Genomic DNA, 23,256 nt, shown 5'->3' with positions numbered 1-23,256 from the left:
TGTAGGATCTGACACTTGGAATTGCTTTGTTGGTTTCTATCTGTTTTTAGAGGGACTGAAAAGGGTCCGTTCATTGGAGCTGCCAAAAGGATTAGGCTATTTTCTGCTCAGCTCAGCTCAGCTGTTGCCTCAGGCAGGTCTGTTCAAATGGTTACACTGGAGTGTGAAGTGGAGATCTCTTCATTCTGTGGCCGAACATAGCGGTGGGTGCTGCCTCCAGCCTCCTAAAGAAGATGATCAGATGTCTTTGTTTCAAAATCCAGATTTTAATGTCTAAATTTCTATACACTGAATAATTTTCTCATCTTTCTACTTAAAGTATTCTTACTTTGTGTCAACAATGATGACTGCTTAATCTATGATACAAGGGGCAGAAGGCAGGGAAACAGGGAAAAGTTGTCAGCCCATCATCAGGCAAATAAATACAGTAACTTTGATGAACTTTCATACCTCTAGGCAATTTAGAATCTCCAGTCCATCAGACTTGCAAGTCCTTATGTGGGAGGAAACTCACGCGGACAAGGAGGGAAAAAATCTAACTCTACAAAGAAGGGACCCAGAAATCGATGCCATATTTACTGTCAGGCAACACAGTAACAGCTGTGCTACTCTCTAAATAAAATATATTATTACTCTGCTATATAAAGCACTGTGGTAGGAGAGGAAATAAACTCTTTTTATGGGGCTATTGTGATTAAAGTGACCATTGCCCAATGATGAGGTATCTGAAAAGGATATAAATGAAAACGAGATGCAGAACCACTCAGTGTGGCTTAGTGAAAACAAGTCTGCCAAACAGTAAAGCATGTAAAGCATGTTATTATTTCACGTCATAAGAGAAATCAAAGTAAGCTGCTGGGACAAGGAACAAATGTCTCAACATCACCTTGCATGTCTAAACTGGACTGTCTTCACATGCTGCAGACTAAACTGCTTAAACATCCCATTCATCAGTATCCAGTCAGCTGGGTAGACTAATATTGTGTGACTCCAGGTGCTAGGTGATGTCTTGCCAAATGAGGTTCGGCTTAGAACTGCTGCTCCAATCACCATGGGCTATACTGTGTCAAAATGTTTAGAAAAAGACAGCTCCCAATCACACTGTCCTTTTCTCTGCCAAAAGTAATAGCAGGAAAACAGACAGAAAGCCTGAGGAGTCAGGTTTAAAAGCGAGGTCCCTGCCAACATCACCTCCGAAAAGTCTGCTGGCTGTCTGGAAAATAAACAAGCAATCCCCGCTGGAATAAACAAGACAAGGGGGAGCAGAATTACATTATTCAGGTTTGACAAAAGCTGGCTTTGTAAACAATAATTGATAAACTCGGTGTAAACAGTGAAAGACATTTATCTGCATCATGGGATGGCAAGACTAAATAGAGAGAATATTTTTTGTGTGTGCAGTTTTCCTACTGTTTTCTTATTGTTCTTTTTCCATACAGTTTTTCCACGCCGAAAGTAAACTTAAGAGTCTGAGATTCTGTAAAAAATCGAACTTTCTTAAAACTGTCAAGGGTTGGGCTCAGAACGACGAATGATGTCTCATAATAGAGCTTACACAAGCTTCGCTTTCACTAAAGTGGGTTCAGTCTTTAACTATTTGCGTGTTTATCTACAGGGTAGAGTGTGTCTCCTACACTGGCTTCAGAAAGTGTACAGACCCCTTCACTTTTTGCACTTTAAATTGATTAAATGGAAATTTTTGCTCATCAATCTACACTCAATGATACACAATGACAGAGGGAAAACATGATTTAAATTTTTTTTGTAAATTTTAAAATTCAATTCAGTACTTTGTAGAGGCCCCTTTGGAAGCAATCACAACTGTGAGTCTTCTTGGGTAAATCTCTACAAGCTCTGTACACCTGCGATTGAGCAGTTTATCCCGTTCTTTTTAGCAGATCCTCTCAAGCTCTGTTAGAATGGATGGGAAGTACCTGTGAACTGCCGTCTTCATGTCTCTCCACACTTTCTGTCGGGTTTAAGTCTAGGCTTTGGCGGGGCCACTCAAGGACAGTCAAATTTGTCCCTAAGCTTCCCCAGCGTTGTCTTGGCTGTATGCTTTAGGATCATTGTTATGCTGAAAGGTGAACTGTCGCCCCAGTCTGACATTGTGTGCACCACGGAGCAAGTTTTCTTCAAGGACCTCTCTGTATTTGGCTGCATTCACCCTTCCCTCAATTCTGTCTCCTTGTCCCTGCTGCTGAAAAGTCTCCACAGCATGATGCTGTCAGCACCACCACCATGCTTCACCCATAGGGATGGTAATAACCGGGTGATGAGCAGTGCGTGGTGTTCACCACACATAATATTTCGAGGTTCGCCCAGAGGGTTACATTTTTGTTTCCAAAGCAGAGAATCTTTTTCCTCATACTCTCAGAGAGCTTTAAATGCCGCTTGGGATCATATAAGCAGGCCGTCATATTTTCTTTACTCAAAGTGGCTTTCATCTAGCCACTCTACCATAAAGGGATCATTGATGCAGTTCTCTTGAGATGGTTGTTCTTCCGACAGTTTTTCCCATCTCTGCAGAGGACTTGTGAAGCTCTGTTACAGTTATTGTTTGGATATTGGTCATCTCCCAGACTACCGGAGTGCTGGAGGTACCACATCACTGTGAAGCACAACTTCACACAAAGCTTTGGAAATAGTTTTATACCTTTGCCCTGATATATTCCTCGCCACAATTTTAGAGTTCCTCAAACTACATGGTTTGGTTTCTGTCCTGACATGCAGTGTGAATTGTGGGAAACTTATACAGGTGTGGGCCTTTGTAAACTCTGTCCAATCAACGCAGTTTGCACACAAAGGGAATGAACACTTTTGAACTTTTGTAAATAAAAGATTTCAAAAATTTCTAATAGGGCCAGGTGATATGATATCTTTATCAGGATAAACATTTCCATATCACGTGATATTGATAATTTTTAATGACATATTTTTAATAAAGACCAGAAGAAAAGTAGTACACCACTGCATCATTTTATCACCCAGGCCTAATTTCTAAAAATATGTTTTCACTTTGTAGTTATGGATTATTGAGTACAGATTGATGGGCAAAATGGCAACTTTGTCAATTTCAAATGAGATCTACAACCCAAAAAGGGTGCAAAAAGTGAAGGGGTTTGAATACTCTCTGAAGCCACTGTACATGAAATAGAAGATGTTTTGCAATTCATTCACTCAAGTACTGCAATGACTAAAATGTCTGTTTGAACCACAGAGGAGAAAACATGTGACATAAGAGCATGAATGGAGATGCTTCAAGAATGCCAATTCTACACAATGCTACACTCTAAAATATGTCAGTGGCAATGTCAATGCGGTGCAGATGTGACCGGCTGTGTCAAACACTCCAACAAAGGCGCTACAGCAGACTATGCAGGAGGAAGCTGTCTCCTTTGATTTGTGCTCTCCTTCGGTCTGATTTGTCCTATATCACCCCCTTGACAACTCAGGTTTATTACCTCCACACAGACTTAGATATGCATGCAGCGTATGTACAGCAGGGGTGTGGATTTGCAGAGCTCAGGACGGGCTTTTTCATTTGCATTCACATACTTAAACAGGGTTCGTTTCAAGCTTCAGAAACCACTTGTCTGGCAGAGTTTGGGCAAGGACACAGTGCCCGCAGATAGCATTTAACCCCATTGCCATTTTCCTTTTTACTGGTGTTGCTGCTGGAATTTGAATTGGATTGGAGTTTTTTTTTCTGTCATTAAGTACACAAAATACTCCACAGTGACACCGGGTTGAAAAATGTTCCGGAACATGGTTTGTGTTGACAGTGCTTTAGTGTTAACAAAAACCATGTGTTGACAGGGAAGCACAGAAACATTTCAACTCCAGAGTCAGTTCCCTGTCACATTTTGATTTAAGCGATATAGCTGGATTAAGTAAGATGTAAAATCATGAGTTAATACCTCATCCGCCAGAAACCACAGATGTAAAGAAGAAGATCCTTACAAGAGAAGTGGATTGAGTACAGTTTTCAGAATAATTTCTTAATATTACTAATTTACCGTTTTTTTATGAAAGATTCTCCACAAATGTTTTACATTTCAGAGACAAATTAGAACATCGACAACTTGCTTAAGCTTTTGTTAATTCATAAACATGAAATAACAAAGTTTTCGAAAAGTACAACCTTACAAAAAAATTTAATTGGATTAAATATGTACTATACTAAAAGCCACCTTCTACTTCACCTCTTAATGATTGCAGGTCTTCCCCCAGCTATCTAATGCAGGGGATGCCTGCCCAACCTTGACTAATGTCATTAGAAATTTAGAATTTAATTAAATTAAACTAAAGATGTGTGTCTTCTGCAGTGACCGGTGCAGGTGCATTTGCCATTTTCCCTATGTGTCTTTCTGCTGAAAAAGCACTTTCCTAGTCAGAGAAACAAATATCCATGTGCCACCAAGGACGAACCAATTTCATAGGGCGGAGAAGCATGCAAACACTTTCCTTGGTCTTTCTCAATGCCATCATCCAGATTAGCTACCACACCTCTTCATTCATCCTTCCATCCTTGAGTTTAAGTCACTTTAGTATTCAGGTGCTGATGGATTGGTTTGGACTGAAGGACACTGGAGGCTGCGTAGTATGCCAGTCATTTTCTAATAAAGGTTGTCGCTAAGCAATCTTCCATCCTGGCATATGGATCTCAATTAATGGACCACTGTGAAAAGTTCTCAACAGGAGCTAATAGCTCTCCAGCAGGGGGTTAGAGGAACAGGGACAGTGTTTTGTGTGTGTGTGTGTGTGTGTGTGTGTGTGTGTGTGTGTGTGTGTGTGTGTGTGTGTGTGTTTGTGTGTGTGGCTATATATATTGGAGGAAGAGAGGGCGGAGAGTTTAATTGGCTGGTTATACATATATACATATATTACAGCAAATTAAATACACCCACACCTCAGATCTTAAACACATAAAAATAAGTCAACTGAAAATCTGCACAGTGGTGTGTAGTTTTGATGTGTGATAAATATGATCCGGTGTGAATACAGTAGCCATTCCAGACACAGCATGGCAAGGTAATGATCCTTTATCCCTCCAAACACTCAATCAGTGTATCTCAGGAAAGTAAAAATATAACTGCTATTATATATTATATATTATGCATTACAATTGCAACATATATTACAATCTTTACATCAGTGATACCATTTTGCATCACATTTATTTAAATCTACAAAAAAATTAACAGGATGAATTATTTCTGATGACTAGGTGATAATTCAGGATTATTGTCTCAAATTTGATGACAAATTTTAGGGAAATCATGTCGTGATGACATGACATGAAATTATCACTCTACAAATTATGTTGCCCAAATTGATGGTTCTCAGTATGCTGTAATTCAGCATGAACAAAACTGATTATTAAGGTTTTGGTTTGATGTTTTTATATTTGGTTTCATATCTTGATATGTATGGATATGAAAAAATATCTGTATTGTCATTATCATGATTAATATCCTCATAATATTGCATAATATTGACCATATATTTAGAAATATATAGTGCGCCGATCTCCTGATAGGCTGTGGACAAGAAGTGAAATCAATCCTGATATCTTCCGCTCCAAACCCGATACATCCATATCACACTGACATAATAGAGGAGAAGTGGACAAAAGTAGAGAAAAAAACAAACAAACACTGCCATGATGGAGCACACATGGATTACCCACTTGGCTTGACTTCAACCGGCCTTCAACTTAGCCTGCACCCACTTCAACAATATCTGCCAGAACTGCCAACTCAAGAGCAAAGAGCATCTCGATGGAAAAACCCGGAGATGAAAATTTAAAAATCAGCCTGGCGTGTCATCAGTGCAAATGAACTAGTTTTCATAGCTATGAAAAAACGCCTGCCTCCGACTCTCCTTTTCTTTTTGTTGTCCTATGAATATATTCATATAATCTCATTGTGTGGGGGTTGTGAGCATTACTCACTGTCGGTTTGTATTACTCTGTGGTGATTTACATAACTCATTGGATATAATTTGTCCACAGGTCACTCCAAACACCACAGCTGCACGCTCCAGACGCACAGACACACCCTTGCTTTTCATTCCATGCCCATAAATTGATCCAGTCCAAGATAATAGCTTTGGCAATTCCACTGACATGAGTAGTAGAGTGTGTGTGAGTCTGAATCTGTAGCACTCTTTGTTTTTATAATGTGTGTGTGTGTGTGCCTTTCTGAAGTAATAGTATTCTGCAGTTGGGGAGCTGAAGTGAACCAGAGGCAGGAGTAATCCCCTCCAGTAGTGCTTTGTTCCATCAGCAGGACAGAGTGGGATCTACTTTACACTGACAGAAAGGGCTGGGGTCGCTCTGCATGGCTGCTCCAGCTTTCGGCAAGGACAAGAAACAAGGCTTCTGCTCGAAAACCTGCTGACGCTAACCCCTTTCAGGATAAGTAAATACTGTAGATGAAATGATCATATTTCAGACGAGGACAGAGAAACAAACTACGCTATGTGCACAGCAGAAGCGGCTTAGCGAGATAAACATTGTGAAAGTTCAAATAAGTACGACTGTGCAGAAAGGATTCTATTTTCATACAATAGTTTCTACTATCTCATGAAAACTTGTTAAGCTTATTTAGCTTCTTTCTCGGACCAACTGCAAGTGGATGCTGCGCTTTGCAACCAAAATAAATAAGAAAAACAAACAAACAACTACAAAAAGACTTAGTGGCAGTCGTCCCAGAAAAGACAGAGATTTGAGACAAATCCTACTGTGCATTTCAGAGGCGGGATGTAGCTTCTCATCTGCTCCAGGGGGATCGGACTAAGGCAGAGGACCATAGCGTTTGGAGAAACAGGAAGAGGGGAGGGGATGAAGCTTTAGGATTTGCCCTCGCTTGTGCTTTAGTGTTCCACCATTAAATTGGGGCGAACATGTTTTAATGCGATCACCAAAGACCGGAAGGGAAGGGCATGAATCACTGACGGCAAGTAAACAAGTATTGTATTAGCAACAAATAAGAGCCAATGTAGCTGAGGGGCTGTACAGGCTGGACCTTGAATGCAGCTACAGCAGCTTGGCTTGTGTGCAGAAGCAAGAAAAGAAAAAAAATGGGAACAATCTCTCATGACTGAGCAGAATGACTGCACCACTGCTTTCAAACTTTATATAATTGTTTTTTTAAAATGTAAATGCATCAGCCAAAAAGCACTGGAGCAAAAGCTGTATAAACTTGGTGCTTGCTCATCAGTGTCCATGCCCTGTCAACTGACGTTTATAGGAAGCTAGTCCTAGTCCAAAACAACAAGGAGATGGACAAGGGTTGTTTTTTAAAAGAGAAAATCCCGGTCCAAATTATTTCTCAGTATACGGATATATTTTCCCACGCTCGTGATGAAATGAATCATGTCCGCGTCTGTTTGCCAAATTACCATAGTGTTTGGAAGCCCATTCTGAAGCAGTTAAAATCAATTCCTAATCGCGGCATTGCCAGAGTGTTGCTTTTGCTGCTGAATTACCTGTTCTCATTTCGCTGCGTGTATCTTGGTTGGGGATCAGCGTCTCCATCATTAACGTCATAGCTGGCCTCAGGGTCCTAAGAGAGACATGAAAAGGGTCATGACACCAATCATGTCTCTTCAAACTCTCATTTTACCTCTGTAGTCATTTTTCTCTGCTAATTTTCTGTACCTGTGAATGCTGTTTACAAAAAAGGAAGCTACTTTCTACTACTATGTGTTTTTGACTTACATAATTGCTGATGAGATCAGGATGGTCCTTCTCAATGCCATCGTCCAGGATAGTCACCACGACACCTCTTCCCGTGTAGCCTTGAGCCCAGGCTACTTTGGTATTCAGGTCTTGATGTGTTGGGGTGGACTGGAAGAGACACAGGCCTTTTGTTCAGCTGTCAATCTGCTGTGACTGACACTTCCCACACAGCCCAACAGAAAAGGTCAGGGTGAGAACGGTCAGTCAAATCACCAGCAAAGGCTTTTTACCCTTGGCAAAACTTTACATTAAAAATGAAAACAGACAGGATATCAAAATAAAAACCAACGCAAGAGAAGGAAGATTAGAGCTGGTTCAGGAACACTTAAAATCCAATTTTAATGCATCACCCTGACATGTCAACCTCTTTAGTTTGAGCTGAACAGTGTGGGCATCCTACTGTAGTTACACTGTCGGAAAAAAAGACAGACAGGTCAGAAATCTTGATGGGAGCATTCGCCGCTCTCGCAGAAGAAATAACAGTGTGCAAGCTTTGAGAGGCGGGGGAGGGAGACAAATAGGGGATACAGCGAGAATGGTAAAGTGTGATTTGGATGAATAACGGAAAATTCATACTGCAAGAAGTGTGAAGAGATGTGCACGCTAGAGGTGAAAAGAGATGGTAAGAGATAAACACAGATGGATGGAGGACTGGGGAGACATCGTAGACAACCTCCTCTGCCCTCTCCTCCGTTTCCTGATGATTTTTTTTTTTCCACAGGGCAAAACTCCTGTTCATGCACTTCTGTGTGGATGCCCGGCTGCTTAGATGATGAGCTCAAAATCATGGATGCTGTCTTTCAACTGGCACAGACACCATTCAATACAAATACTTTAAGTAACTTTTTTTCTACAGACTGATGGGGCTCCCGTACCCACATAAACCAATTAAACAAAAGGACTTTAAGTACCATAAATTGGTTGCACTACCAAGACTAAACTTCACTACTGGTGGCACATACCTTCAGCTAAACCATCTTTCTTTGATTTTTAAGCCAGAACTATGTAGAATTCTTTAAATTGGGAAAGAAAAAAGGGTTTAAGTCCTCAGACGATTAGAGGTCTAATGCTGAATGGCAGAGGTGGTTTCACAGCCTCTATTCACTGGTGATTTATTTCTGGGAGAGTCAATGTTGTCATTAATCCGGTGCGATGACAGAGGTTTTGTGCATATGAATAAGAAAAAAGGGAAGATTAGGGCAAATTAAAGCATCTCTGAGAAAAGCTGCGAATAACGAAACAGAAGTAGGGCCAGGACCGTTTGCTATCAGTGTTTCACAGGTGATACAGTTCAGTTGTGGATCTGACCTGACATTTAATTTTATATTCAACCCAGCATCCTAACAGGCAGTGCATTATGCATTTGACTCAGGCAACCTTGTGTTGGTGGTGAAGCTGATGTAACTAAGGCCAACAGGATGATTACAAAAGACAGCATTTCAGTTTATACTTATCTGACTGATCACAAAGGAAGTAATATCATTGCGGTAATGAATACATTTTTATGAAAAAGAAAAAAAAAAATCAGGTGCCCTCTGAAAGTTCTGCAGCGCTGAGTATTGTACTGTTTAACCAGGGCTAAATAAGGAGGCCTTCAAGGTTTAATCAGAAATAATTGCAGAGCAGAAACTGAAAAAATGTCCAGGACAGCACTCTTCTGTTGACAAATCTGAATGCAGAAAAGGACATTCTCATTAGCCTCGAAATTTAAAGTGCCATTTTGAATGGAATACCAGAATATGAAATATCATTATATATTCAACTGGGCACCTAGTTAGATTGCTTTGTTGATACAACCAGCATGATTCAGCAAGCTGCACCTTGTATACTATTTCAGAACTAATACACATTTTAAACACATTAACGGCTTGAAAGTCAAGATATTGAAAAGAACCCAGTGTTTTGAAAAAATGCCTCATTGCAGCAATTTTCATTATATAGCCATAATGACAGACTAATGAGGTGTAGGCTGTAAAGATCAGAGACAATCACCCACCAGGTACCACTGCTTAGGAAAATCAGGGTCTGTTGGGTCTTCAAACACATCTCTCTTCTTCCTTTTTCTTACCACTTGCTGCTCTGTCCACAATACCTGCGGTGCCCACACGTACATACACACAGTACACACACACACACAGTACACACACACACACACACACACACACACACACACACACACACACACACACACACACACACGCAGAGAAAAGCAGAGAGAAGCAGAGAGAATTCACAGTTAACACAGTTATCTTCACATGCTATTGTGTCATTACTAATGTTACAATTTCAGCAATTGTTGCAATGTCCCTCAGATTGTAGACGCGGAAAAACAAGGCATCAGCTGTGTTCAAAAAGTAATAACTAGAAAGAGAGGCACAGATGTAAAGCAAATCTAATTTATTTCATTCTTGAGATGCAGAGGAAAAGTGGCTTCTGTACAGTGTGCCAGAGTAGGGGCCTTTGAAGTCCTGCAGGCTGCTGGGAGATGCGCAGGCTTGGTAGGGGTGGGTGACAGAAAAATGCTAATATCACACAGAGTTAATGTCATTTTATACTTTTGTTTCTGAAGTTGCAAAGTTGCAATTTTATCAAAAAACAAAACAAAAAACAATTCCACACATCCTTGCCAAAAGTAACACAATAGCTAATCATTTAATTCCTGTCAACTTGCCAGTTAAAATAACTGAGCTACAAAGCATTCTTCTGTTCACTTCTGCTTCATGCTTGTTTCTATGTATTCTGACAGGCATTTTGCTCAGTGCACATGACTGACAGTAGAAAGAATGGTTATAGACACCCACTGGGCTTCATATTTTCATTTATGGTTAAATATTTAAAACACACAACATACATATTATATGATTAAAACACTTTTTGAGCTTCTATTTCGTCATGTCACATCACTACACTTAAGGTTGCAGATAGCAGTGTCTTCTCCAGATGTAGCAACTGTCAATGACGGCACATCCCTCAGCAGACCCCTCACCATTCACTGCCAATCTGTGGCCACTGTCCAAATATACATTTGGCACATTTCACTATGTGTATTGATAACTGAGCATTTCATATCCAAGCTGTGAGACAAATCCGATAAAGGCTGGTATTTTTTCCCTTAACAGAGAAACCCCCCTGAGAACTGTGGTAAAAATAAATACTTCCACTTCCAAAACTGACACCTCACTGCTACTCATTAACAAAGGCAACATCTGGTTTATTAGTTGGATGAAAGCAAATCCAAATTTCTAATACCTGTGGTATTGCTTTAACAAACAACACACTTTTTTCTTATCAAACAATAGGCAACACAGCTATTCTTCATCCTTTGTAAATTAAGGAGTAACACATTCAAAATTATGTCTGAGAGCGAACTTGGAATGAACTAATACTGTAGCACAGGGAATTTGCATAGTAGAAAACACTTATCTTCTGCAGCAGTTTAAGCAAATGTTGTTGTGCATTATTATTGTCAGTGACAAATGCATTCTTTGCAGAATTTTTGCTGAAGGTGAAAAAGCTTAAACTGGTCCCACTCTTGTATCACTCAAGTGAAACGTGCCTAAACTTGTGAGTTTTCTTCACAGCCCGGCAGATCCTCATAGTACAACTTGTTATTCAAGTATTTCAGTCCTTTTCAATAGTTTTTTCCTTCTTGTTTGTTACTGTGAGGGTTGTTTCTGGTGGAGAGGCGTCTCTACTCGCTTGATTTCATGATTACATGCTCTTGAAAAGCGTGTGATCTGAATGGCAAACGAATGAGAGTGAAAACGTTCAGTGCAGCTACGGACTGCGGTGTTGCTCCAACCCTGGTTGAAAACCTACCCGCAGAGAATGAAGCCATTAACTTCATCCAAGTGACTAGAGACTAATTAACATTTATCTCATTTCATTACATTTAGAATTGCACATGACTGACCTCACTGCACTGCTGCCCACTGCACGTCACATTATTATCAGAACGAAATGACAAGCGATACACGAGCAGGATGATGATCTGGATGCAGCCATTTACTATAAGATATTTAGTGTTTCATTTATAAAGTCAATTAATGCAAATGATTAAACACTGGCACATTCAACTCACAGATGACTCATATTATCATCAAGAAAACTGACATTAAATATAATTAATGTAATGTAATGTAATCAAGTGAGTGATGGAGGACTAATTAGAGCACAGAGAAATAAGGACCACCCTGAGGTCTGGGACAAGGACAAACAGTGAGCGGCATACAAAACCAGACAAAGAAGCAATCATGAGACAACAGGGGGATCTCCACATGGGCTGGGTCTGTAATCCACTTGAGCAATAAACTATTTGTTCCATCTCTCCCACAACGTCCTGAGGGCTTTCCTGTCTGATGACTGAAGAAAAGCCATGCTGGTGTTGTCTGTAACACAGAGGGACTGGTAGAGAGACAGCATGCGCTTTGATCTATAAATCTGCCCCACCACAGTTTATTAAGAAAGAAGATGTAGTAAAGGATAAGTTTGGTGATATTCTTTTTTTTTTTTCGTTATTATCAACAAATCCCATGAAAAGAACAAAAAAAAATCAACAATGAATTGATATATAATGATGTACATGGGCACTGTAGATTATTCTGAGTTGATCCCACATATACTGCTGCTGTATTGTTAATCAGTGGTTCCCAACCTGGGGATCAGGACCCTCCCAAGGGGTTCCTAGATAAATCTGAGGGACTGAGTCACAGAATATTCTTTTAATCTTTGATTGTTTTTTCTTTTCTGAATTGCTGGATAATTGTATAACTCTTAAATTTTATGACCTCTAAAAATCAGCTCAAACAGAGGGAAGGATAATTCTCTCTGCTGATGATAGCCCTCAACAAATACATTATTTCTTCCCGTCAGTACTGTGACTCTTCATTTCACATCTTCAGTAGGAAGCAGTGGGGTCAGGGCTGAGTGCCACAGACAAGCTGGGTAAGTCAGAAAGTACAGAGAAACAAACTCGGTTTAGGTCTTTTCATGCGGTTTGTTAACAACAACACAGGTATAGAATATCGCACTGTACAGCCTCATGCAGCCCCTAGAAACACATTTCACTCTGTGAGAGAGAGAGAGAGAGAGAGACGTAGTAGTCCCTCTGAAAACACAGCATGCAGTAAGCTGCCTTGCACTGCGGTGTGTACAAAAAAACAGTAGCAGCCACCCCAAAACAAATCGATTCTTTCCCTCATGGAGAAGGTGTGGGGTGTGGAGAGCAGATGACAAACAGCCCTCGCAAGCATAATGTTAAAAGCTTATGCAGCTGCCAATGTCATCTTGCCACTGTGTGATTATTCAAAAGGGATGGTGATAAGCGGCATGTTAGCATGACAGAGCAGAGGAAAAGAGACAATGGAGGTAATGTTAGAGACAGCAGCTGGATTACAGAGAGGAAACACTATAACAAGCTCAAAGCTTAGCACTGACTAATCCAAATCCAACCATTATGTTTTCATTGCCTTTTAAATGTGTTTTCTTTGAAGCAGGTGAAGCAGAACCTTTTCTTTCCCCTTTACCAGGGATCACATGGACTCACAAACACATGAATATACAAATCCACATAAATAAACACACATACACACAAACCCACTCACTTATCATGTGGTGTTTTTTGGCAGTGGCCATGCTTTGCCTCAGGTTTGGTCTGTTTCTGGTTGTGTGGGTTGGGAAGTAACCTAGGGACAAACTCGATGCCCTGAATAGCTGTGGGTTCAAGTGCTGTGTTAACTCGAACTACTGACCTTCTGACTGAGATGAACCTGTGAGATGGAATCTTTCTGTCAAAAAATGTCTTCATATTAGATAAGGCTTTATCTCTCTGGCTCTGTTGTTACTGCTGCAGCTTTAAATCCAAGATGCCTTCACTCTCATTTGGTACTGCCAAACAGCATATACAGTATGAACGGAGCAGGGTAAACTCCACTTTCCATCTTCCAGATTAATTGTGGTCCTTGCCAGCAACTTATTAGGAGCACATCGACTTTCGATTGACTGTCCTGCTGTTTTGCCAACAGTTTTGCATTTTGTCCCTCACAAGTCTAAAATCCAGTATTGCACACCACGAAATCCTCCTCAGTAACACAGATGAAATCCTTACCTCTTTAACTGCCCATAGTAAATCTCATTTGTTGTTGATTTTGGAGATCTCAGAATAAATCTCATAACAATCTGAATGCCAAAGCCCTCCCCCTGCTCCCATGCAGACACCTCTGAACCCATATGCTCTCAGAGCCTTGTTAACATCAATTTAGGCTGACCCCCTGACACCACTGGCCTCAGTGAATTTCACCATATCTCACTAATGATGTCTTGGAGCCTCAGCGCTTGTCAGACCACATCAGACCTCTTCTCAGCCACCTCGACTTGTTCTCTGTAAAAGCTAGAGAGTAGTCCTTGCTACAGATGCCCCAAGTCTGTTCTCACGTCGTAACTGTCCCCTTTTTAGCACCAGTCAGGTACCTCTTAAGATACGTTTAAATAGCAGCAATTACCACTGCTGCCTCCAGTACTTCCAGTGGAAATGTGGCAGCAGCATGTTGCTGAGTTAGGTGGCAGCAGCAGTGAAAGAGAGGGTGGCTACCGCACTTGTAACAAATGGCTATTCACATCAATGGGCAAAATCTTAAGTGTGAAGGAGAGGCTGGATTCCAACTAAAAAAGACCAAAGGATCAAACTTGAGATGTTACCTGACTGTTACAGCTTTCAGGCACGCTATCAACATTATGGAGGGAAGATTCAAAGGGGGAGTTCATGCAAATCCCGAACAAATGTTTTTTCACTGTTAGGCATCTTACCATGTAAATAGATTTGGTTTTATTATATATTAAGTTTTTTTTTACCACTGAGAATTCACACACCACAGGTGAATAGCATTTTGTTTTCAGCACTTGTAGCATCAAAAATATTTTACAGAAAAACAGAGGCAATATCTCTTTTCAGAAACAATGTTCCACAGTTCTCACTGTCAGCAGAACTATTTTCTACGTTGTTTGCTAGATAAGAAAGAAATCCATTCACAGTGAGCTTTGTCAAGTATCCCCGTTTTTGTTACTCTGACTTCTGTGGCATTTTTACACACTCAGATCGAAGTAACATTTCCTTCCTCAGCTAAGGTGTGAATAAAAGCAGCTAAGTCCACAAACATCCACAATGGTCTTGACAATCTTCAGTCTTAAACATGTAGCATAATAACCTTTATGTTTTTAAACCCCATACACAAACCAAAGGTGTATAAAGTTAATTTGAAAAGCGTATTCTCTACAAAATCTTTTCTGTGCATTGCTGATTAGATAATTCAGCCCAGATAATGTGAGCTTCTGACAGTGATTAAAATAACATTTTTCGTACAGGCCTGTTTTATTAGCAAATCCCCTGTTGTCTTTACAAGACAGCATTGTAATAATGTACAAATGTCACATCTAATGACCATTTTGTATGCACGAGGAAATGCTTTGTTTAAAAGATGATATCTAGCTCTTACTTGAGGATTATTTTTGTTAGAGTGCGAGGTGGCTCAGGTGAATGTGCTTTGATCTAGAGGCTGCTGCATTGTTCAGCTGTAAAAAATTCAAGAGCGATGTCTATAATATAAATGTAATAATCGGTCCGAAGAGTGTTAAAATTATCCAAAAAATGTGTTCCTAGCCTGTTCATGAACTTCACTGTGCAAAGAAAACCCAAGGACTTCTGTCAATACAGAAAAAGGTTATTCATGAAGGCAGAGAACAGTCAAGTAGTGCTTTAGCCCACCTCCATTCTTTCTCCTCTGGTTTCCACTGTCATTTTTAAAATCACTCCCTATGAGAAAAAAGGCAGGTTTTTTATCAAATTTGAAAAAAGTTTAATTCTCTTTGGATTGAGAAATAAAATCAATACAAGATGTGGAAACAGTGCAAACATAATATTATAGTATAGTGAACTGTAGAACTGGCATTGTGAGATTGCTTATCTCTAAATCCCTAGTAAGAAAAAAAAAGAAGAAAAAGCTTACTTCCACAGCATGGAGCTGCCAACATAGTGGCATTTCCATGCTGACTCAACTACACCTGGTATACACAGAAAGTGAGATTTGCAAAGTTTGTAGTACGCTGGGTATAAATTCATGGTTAGACTGAGTGCAAATCCAGAACCAGTTGTCCTGAAAATGACATTCAGAGCTGGAAAACATTCCTGATTTTTGATGTTTGATTGAAGAATTCCAATTTTCCACTCTAGTTAACACTCAGGTACATACAATATGTGACAGGAGAAAAAGCAAAGCCAAACACAGAGACACTCCCAGCTGTTGTTTTGTTTGGGAGGGTATATTTTGCATATTTACAGCTATGCGGTGCCTCGGATTGGGTCAGAGGGACAGATGGAAGGACTGGTGTGGACTGCAAAGGATTCAGAGTTTGACAAGCTGTCATTGACGATGACATTCTTTTCTCTTGTGATATATACACAGTTTCTGTGTAATCAAATCTGTCTTTTGGCCTTTTGTTGCTGCAATGAGCTCTGTGAGAGCTGACAACAGTCTTACCTGTGGTTCTTTTTGCAGTCTGATGTGCATCCCCCTGTGGCCAGACAAAGCTCTCTTCTCCACGGCATGATGCCTGAAGTGATAATAATCTCCAAAAACCTGCACGAACACAAAGGGAAAAGCAATGAGTTCACCTTCAGCAAAAGGATGACCAGATAACACTCCCTGCTCACCAAGGCATTTATGTGCACATGAGAAAATGTGCATATAGTGTTCATGTGGGAAAGAGATGAAAACAGACATGTCCATTTGGACATCAGAGCTTAGTGTTTCCTGTCCATATTCAAAGCTAAATGAGTCTATTACTGTTCTGGCTAGTAGAAATGTGATAATCTCTCCACCTTATCACAGATGAAACACCATCATTTCACTAGCACCCATTACATTTCCTGTGAATCCCAGCCACAGAAGCGGCATTATGACTGTTCTAATTGTTGAAGAAAATGTGAGACACACACACAGACATCCATTACACAACTGCAGATGGACATTACCTTACACAAATTATTAGATGCATCCATTAGAGGTAGTGCCACCTCAGAGCTATACTGAAGCATTCCTTGTAGCACTGTCATTGTCCCCTCACACGTCCTGCTCATAAAAGACATTTTAAGGAAAAGCGACTGGGTGACAGCTGACATGAAACTGGCCTAAAACCTCAGGGAGTGCTTTCTTTCTGTGCGCCTTGCTCTTAAGTGACACATGGAGCAGCCTGTGCCTCCCCTAGTAACGGTCAAGGACAGCTGACCTGAGAGCAAGACAGAGACTAAATAATACAGACAACCAGAGAAGAGCGCACAATAAAAGATAAAAATAACCAAACAGAAGGTGCAGGAAGAGGAAGACAAGGTGCAGCCCAGCCAGTCTTTACATGAGTATTCACAAGAGTGAAGCCTCCATTTGAAGAGGAAGCACAGCAATCTGTACAGTAGTGCCACTGGGGACTGGCTCACCTTCACAAGCCCAGTGGAGCGGAGGAAGAGAGGGGGGAGAGGGGGAGGAAGTAGGGGTGGGGGGTGGTGGGGGATGACGAAGGTAGGCAATGGGAGGGAGATGCAGGGTTTGACAGGCCGACTGGGCAGGATGGATGTGTGTGAGGAGGGAGAAGAGCAGACGCAGCAGGATGGAAGGTTCTCTTGGGGCTGCAGGCTGATTTTGCAGGCTGGCTGTCTGTGAACCGACCAGACTGGAGGCTAAGGCTCTGAGGCCTAGTCTGGTAGAACTGATCGAAAGCTGCCAGCCCAGCGCCGGCCAATTTGACTTCATTTGCCAAATATTTGTAATTAAGATTTTAAATCACTTGCTATGATAATCTCCAAATAAACTGAGTGAACATCAGTCACAAATGACTCTTGGAGTTCTGTTGCACGTAATTATGAGTGGAAAAGATGAACACGGGTGCTTTTGTGAGGGTGAGTTCCAAAAAAAAAAAAAAAAAAAAAAAAAAAAAAAAAAACATTAAATGATGAGAAACATTGCCAGTGAAAATGTCAGCATAAAAAGATGTGGGGATGAGGGTACACTGGTGCATGTGCAATGGATATGGCACCAAAATGTTACGTTTCTAATGTCATAAAGATGCAGTTTATATTCTGTCCAAAGCTTTTATCTAATAGGAGACTGTGAGGTGTTATCTGCTTTTCCACAATCACTGAAGTGTCACTGAAGTACAGCTATTATGATTGCATGGCAAATCATTCTCAAGAAACTGGAGGATGTCTGGAGAGCCTCCTTTTCAGGCCTTGGTGTCTAAATAAAGCGCTTCTGTAGCTGCCTATGAAAGAGTGTCACATAGCATGCAGGACAGGAGAGAAAAATATCTCAAGTGAGGCATGTCTTCTATAAAAGTGTCGGCGTAAAGACGAGGTGGAGACACAATGTTTTTGATTACTATGTGAAAGATATCGCTATATTATTATTACTTTATTTCATTTTATTTATTGTTTTTTTCTTAATTACTTATTTATTTATTCCCCTGCAGAACTGCATTGCCTCAGTGGCAATAGATTTACAAACAAGTCACTCTATATGCAGCTCGACTCCTCTTGTTTCCGTGTTGGGTGGGGGAGGGAATAGGGAATTTGAGTCTGTTTGAAATGGAATGTATCATATGCCATCTGTTGTATGGTGGATGTTTATGGCACAAAATAAAAATTGCAAGTAATAATAAAAAAAAATCTTAACTGATTTAAACTGTACACAGACATGGATCACATAACTATGTGATAAGTCAAGCAATACCTGATAGTTATCATTAAATGCCTAGATAACAAGCAGATATAAAAATGCCAAATAGGTAATATAGTATAGGAGCAGTAAGTTAACGCTGGACAGAAGAGTGAATTAATAGGATACTTTCATTAGAGACACTGTTGTGCTAGGTCCTCAGCTGATGTGACATTGTGACATCGTCAGTGAGTTATACAATCAGCGACTGACCTCACAGACATCGGGTTTCAAAAATAATGTCAAAGCCGTGTGAAAGGAAATGGCCTCTGAATGATGCAAGGATGAGGTATGAAGGTACGGAGGATGTGACCCAAGAAATTAACGAGACCCACTTTCACATTGATTGCAGCAGGGCAGAAAGCTAATTTGTGCTGCACCGGAGTGGCTTTTCTGTGGGACAAACCCATTTCCTAGAGTGCTGATGTCCTCATTTAAGACCAAGAGTCTATGGGTCTTGGGAAATTGAGATGGAGATAGAAATGTTGGTGTAGCTGCCCATGAGTGCAGCTGAGTCATGCCTCTCCAAAGTCGGAACCAAAATGAATCATATGTTGTGTGTGTGTGTGTGTCTGTGCGCCTGTGTGTGCGTGCGTGTGTGAGTGTATGTGCGTCAGTTTGTGTATGTGTACCAGTGATAATAACTGAGAGCTCTATGGGTCATTAGTCACCCTGCCACTATGCTCAGAGTCTGCATTAGATGCATCCTGCCCTTTACACTCTTCACTGGGCAGCAGCATCAGAGATTATTATCTCATATGTTTTTACTTTAGCTGTTTCACTCCAGTCTCCATCTTGTCTGCACCTTCATGTAGCCTTGAAGTAAATCTTCTAGCAGAACTGTGCAATGTATCCCATTAAAAATAACCCAAAGACAAAATTACTAACTAAGACATGGGAAAGTTATTTTCATTAATGATTAACCTAAAAATGCCTATCCTAAGTTCTATCATAAGAGTGTATTGTGATGTCTTCAAATTGCATGTCTATCTGTGTGACCCACAGTCCAATACCCAAAGATTTTCAGGTTACAATAATATAAAACGGAGAAAAGCAGAAAATCTTCACATTTAAGAAGCTAGAACCTGTGACTCTTTGGCATTTCTGATTAAAAAAATGATTTAAAGTAATTGTTGGTGATTAACACCTCTGATGATCAATTGATCAACGAACTGAATAATTGTTTCAGCTCTACAGGGAAGTGAAGTGATTTATTTGGCTGACGTCAGTTAGTCTTGCAAAGTCAGCACTAAATAATCATTTTACAATAAAAAACAATTTTAAATTTAAATACATTAATGGAAGATAAAGATAAGTTTATAGTATATTCTATTAGTATTTAGTACTTGCTCAGTTCATGCTGTGATCTCTAAAATATGTATCTGCACAGAAGACGAATATGGAAATGAACCCATGTCAGCTCTGTGAGAGAAGAGAGATAAGTTGTGGCAAATTTATGTTTTTAAGCTGTGCCCAGAGGTTTCCTTCTGGCCAAATCCAAATCTGCATATTGTAGACTTGAAGAACGACCGCATGTGTTTCCATGGTTCATGTACATAAGCAGAGAAAGTATAAAAGGGAAAAAATAAGACCATTCTGTTGACATCAGCAAGAATGTTGCACTTTACTAAATGTGTTAAATAACGTATTATATATGAATCAAGGACAAGTCAACAAAAGCTGACCTGACAGACCTGAATAGAAGTTAAACGGAATCTCTGTGGATTATAAAAAATAGGATGAATTATATTCAGAAAATAGGAGCATAATGTTGAATGAGAGGTTCAGTTAAAGTATGAATCTGTCTATTCAGGTGAAAGGACAGACTCTTGTTGTTGTAAACTATAGAGAAAGTAGCCACTGTAATGTATTGTCAGATATAATAAATGAAGCACAATAACCTTTTGTTTTCCTTTTGTTCTTTCTTTGAAAGACCTGAGCCGTTCACAAGTGGACTGCAGATTTAACCGTGTTCACGTTTTTCATTTTACATTCTAAAATCAATTAGATTCGCTGAAAAATCCAGATTTGAATGAGAGTAACTAATTTTCAGTGTCAGGTTTCAAAACTTGCAGCTGACACATATCAGACCAGATGTTAGCAGCATGAGGTATGAGTATCTAGTGAAATATTTCTCACTGACTAAAATAAGTCCTGATGTCGGCCTACATACTTTTGCAAACGCTTTCATTTTAAAAACAAATTCAAATTTTATTAACCTACATAAAATATATTATTTTTCATACTGCTTTGGTATAATAGAAACACTGTATATGGTATACCTCTGCCAAAAAATGTACAATACCACAAACAGGGCATTGTGTTGTAATTGCAGTGCTGGGTGATATGTTGAAATTTTGCAACTGGCCATTGTCAATCCAACAATTGGTGATTTGCTGATATATTCTCGAAGGTATGTGTATTCATATGGAAACAATAATGGCAGTCCAATGGCATCAGATGAAGGATGCCTCTGTTTGTAGATTCCAAACAGGTGGGGATAACATATGCTATTAAATGGTCAGGGAGCACAACTGCATATCCAGGTTTTGGCCTAGTTCTCAGATGTGATTTATGAAATGATGTTGATTCTCAGGAGCAATCGATTGGACAGCAAAACTAAAGATGGGTTAATTGTCATTTGGTCACTGGCCTTTTTGTGAAAGATGGAAATCAGCGCAACAATAATTTAACGTGTATAATATGGCCCATGTCCAAGTGCACAATTGGTTTTACAGGTTTTAAATTCTGAAGGAGGGAGCCCAATAAATTAACAAAATAGAATGAGAAATATTGCTTAAAAAAAAAAAAGAAAAGCAGGGGATTCAGCCAATTGCCAACAGCTGATATATTCATCCAGTCGTCCAACCCTATATGCTCCTGCCATAAAAAACAGAACTGTAGCTTCCACAGTGGGAGAGTCTTCTCTTGTGTTGGGCTTTGTGGGAGTCCATGAGGCAGTCTGCAAGTGTGGACACCAAGACTGAACCCTTTTAGATCTGTGCTATTATGATCATTAGCATTTAATGTGGAAAAATATTCCTCTATGTCTGATCTATGGTTGGAATCCCCAGTACAGCCGCAAGAAGAACTTGAATTCTGGAGCTGCTTTTAAAATGACATTATTTATGAACTGAGATTAGTCTAAATTGGATTCATCTGATGTGAATGACAAGTACTTCAAGCTCCTAATTTGAGCAACTTTGAACTCATGAGACTGTGCGCTTGTGTGAGACAGACGGATGTGGGAGTCTACATGTTGGCTGAGTTTGAATGCAACTGACATTAAGATCGCTTATCAAAAGCTTTCTGTCAGTCCGAGAGCTATGAGAAGCATCAAAGGCACATCAGCCAGTTGCACTCTGGTTTTTCTTCACCATTTCTTCAGCCCACTCACCACATCAGAGTTTCAGATTTGATTTTCTTTTCTCTAATGACCCAGCATATTTTCTCTACCTGCCCCTCACTGTTGAGCGATGAAACTTGAATGACATTGTTTACCACAGCATTTCTTATATCAGAGATCATACTCATAGTATTTTTGCTACACTCCACCAGGGAATTCAGCCAGAGCGGTTATTAGACTTGATGACTGAAAGTAAGACTGGTGTGTCTCCTACATCCAATGTCCTGCTGTTTCCTCTCCTGGTCCCCTTCTGTGGTGGCTGCCTTGGTCTGCAGCCACCTCCAGCCACATTTGTTCAGTCAATATTGGCCAGAGGGGATTGGCTTCAGATCAGTGGCGCCGAAAAGAGAAATGTGGCAAGCTTTCACTGGACTGTAACCTCGTGTTATTTCACATTGCTGTGTGTGTGCATACAAGTGTTTCGGCAACTCTCCAATGTTACAAACTGATTTGAAATGTGGGAAAGTTTTCTTTTCACTCTCATCAACTAGTGAGGATAAAATTATGCACCGCACTTGTTGGGAAATGTGTCTGAAATTTGTTTCGTTCCAGACACGCTGCGGTTGTCTCAAGTGATAGGTGATGGAAAAGGTACACAATAAAATCTAATTTCTCTTATCACCGAACTGAAATTCTGTTGGGAGACTCAAAAGAATTCCAATATTCAGAGAAGTGGTAGCGTACACGTTGCAGAGACCAAGAGAAAGTGTGTGCATTCCAACCGACTAATGCAATGATACAGTGTGTGTTTGTGTGTGTGTGTGTGTGTGTGTGTGTATATGCGTGTGTGTGTGTGTCTGTGTGTGTGTGTATGTTTATGACTGTGTGCGCGTACAGAGAAATTAATACAAATATGCAGTATTCAGCATGGGAGCTTATGGGTCCACTTCGCTAATATTGACTGAGACGGAGCTCAACATTAAGTGTATTCCCTTAAGCTTGCGAAAAGTGCACAGAGGCAAATCCACCTTATTGGAATTGGCATCAATCAAACCCATCCTTCAGAGAAAAATACTGGCCTCAGTGGTTGGTTAGAGACACAGCAATAATAGTAATTCCCTCTAAACACTGAGCACATTCATTTACATCCTGTTATATACATATAATCCCACGAACCTTAATGAAAGATGCTATAGTCGGCACACAAATGTGTGAGAGATGCACAGAAATGGACATAATGCTCTTCTGCTCCTTTGTACAGTAGAAAAGCAGCTTCTGTTGCACATCTGAGATAGAAATGTCAGCAGCCCAGCAGAGCTCATTGATTGCCATACAGCCCCGCCAACCCTTTCTCTTCCCTTGCTTTCGCTTTTCTATGTTGCTTTTCCTTTTATTTATGTTTCTTA

The 23,256-nt window shown here is 40.2% G+C and overlaps 1 protein-coding gene across 3 annotated transcripts in view; it reads right to left on the bottom strand.

Moving 5' to 3' along the window:
• furinb (furin (paired basic amino acid cleaving enzyme) b) overlaps positions 1 to 23,256 on the bottom strand; it is a 75,216-nt gene that overhangs the window by 24,942 nt on the left and 27,018 nt on the right. For all 3 annotated transcript variants that reach the window (XM_056387776.1, XM_056387773.1, XM_056387774.1), the window contains exons 3-6: positions 16,279 to 16,377; positions 9,744 to 9,839; positions 7,727 to 7,855; positions 7,495 to 7,571 (exon numbers count right to left, since the gene is read on the bottom strand). In XM_056387776.1, the coding sequence (XP_056243751.1) occupies positions 7,495 to 7,571; positions 7,727 to 7,855; positions 9,744 to 9,839; positions 16,279 to 16,377 (401 nt within the window). The remainder of the gene's footprint in view (positions 1 to 7,494; positions 7,572 to 7,726; positions 7,856 to 9,743; positions 9,840 to 16,278; positions 16,378 to 23,256) is intronic.

This window comes from Seriola aureovittata, chromosome 10, assembly GCF_021018895.1.
Source record: "Seriola aureovittata isolate HTS-2021-v1 ecotype China chromosome 10, ASM2101889v1, whole genome shotgun sequence".
NCBI lineage: Eukaryota > Metazoa > Chordata > Actinopteri > Carangiformes > Carangidae > Seriola > Seriola aureovittata.
This window is presented reverse-complemented; position numbering and strand designations above follow the sequence as displayed.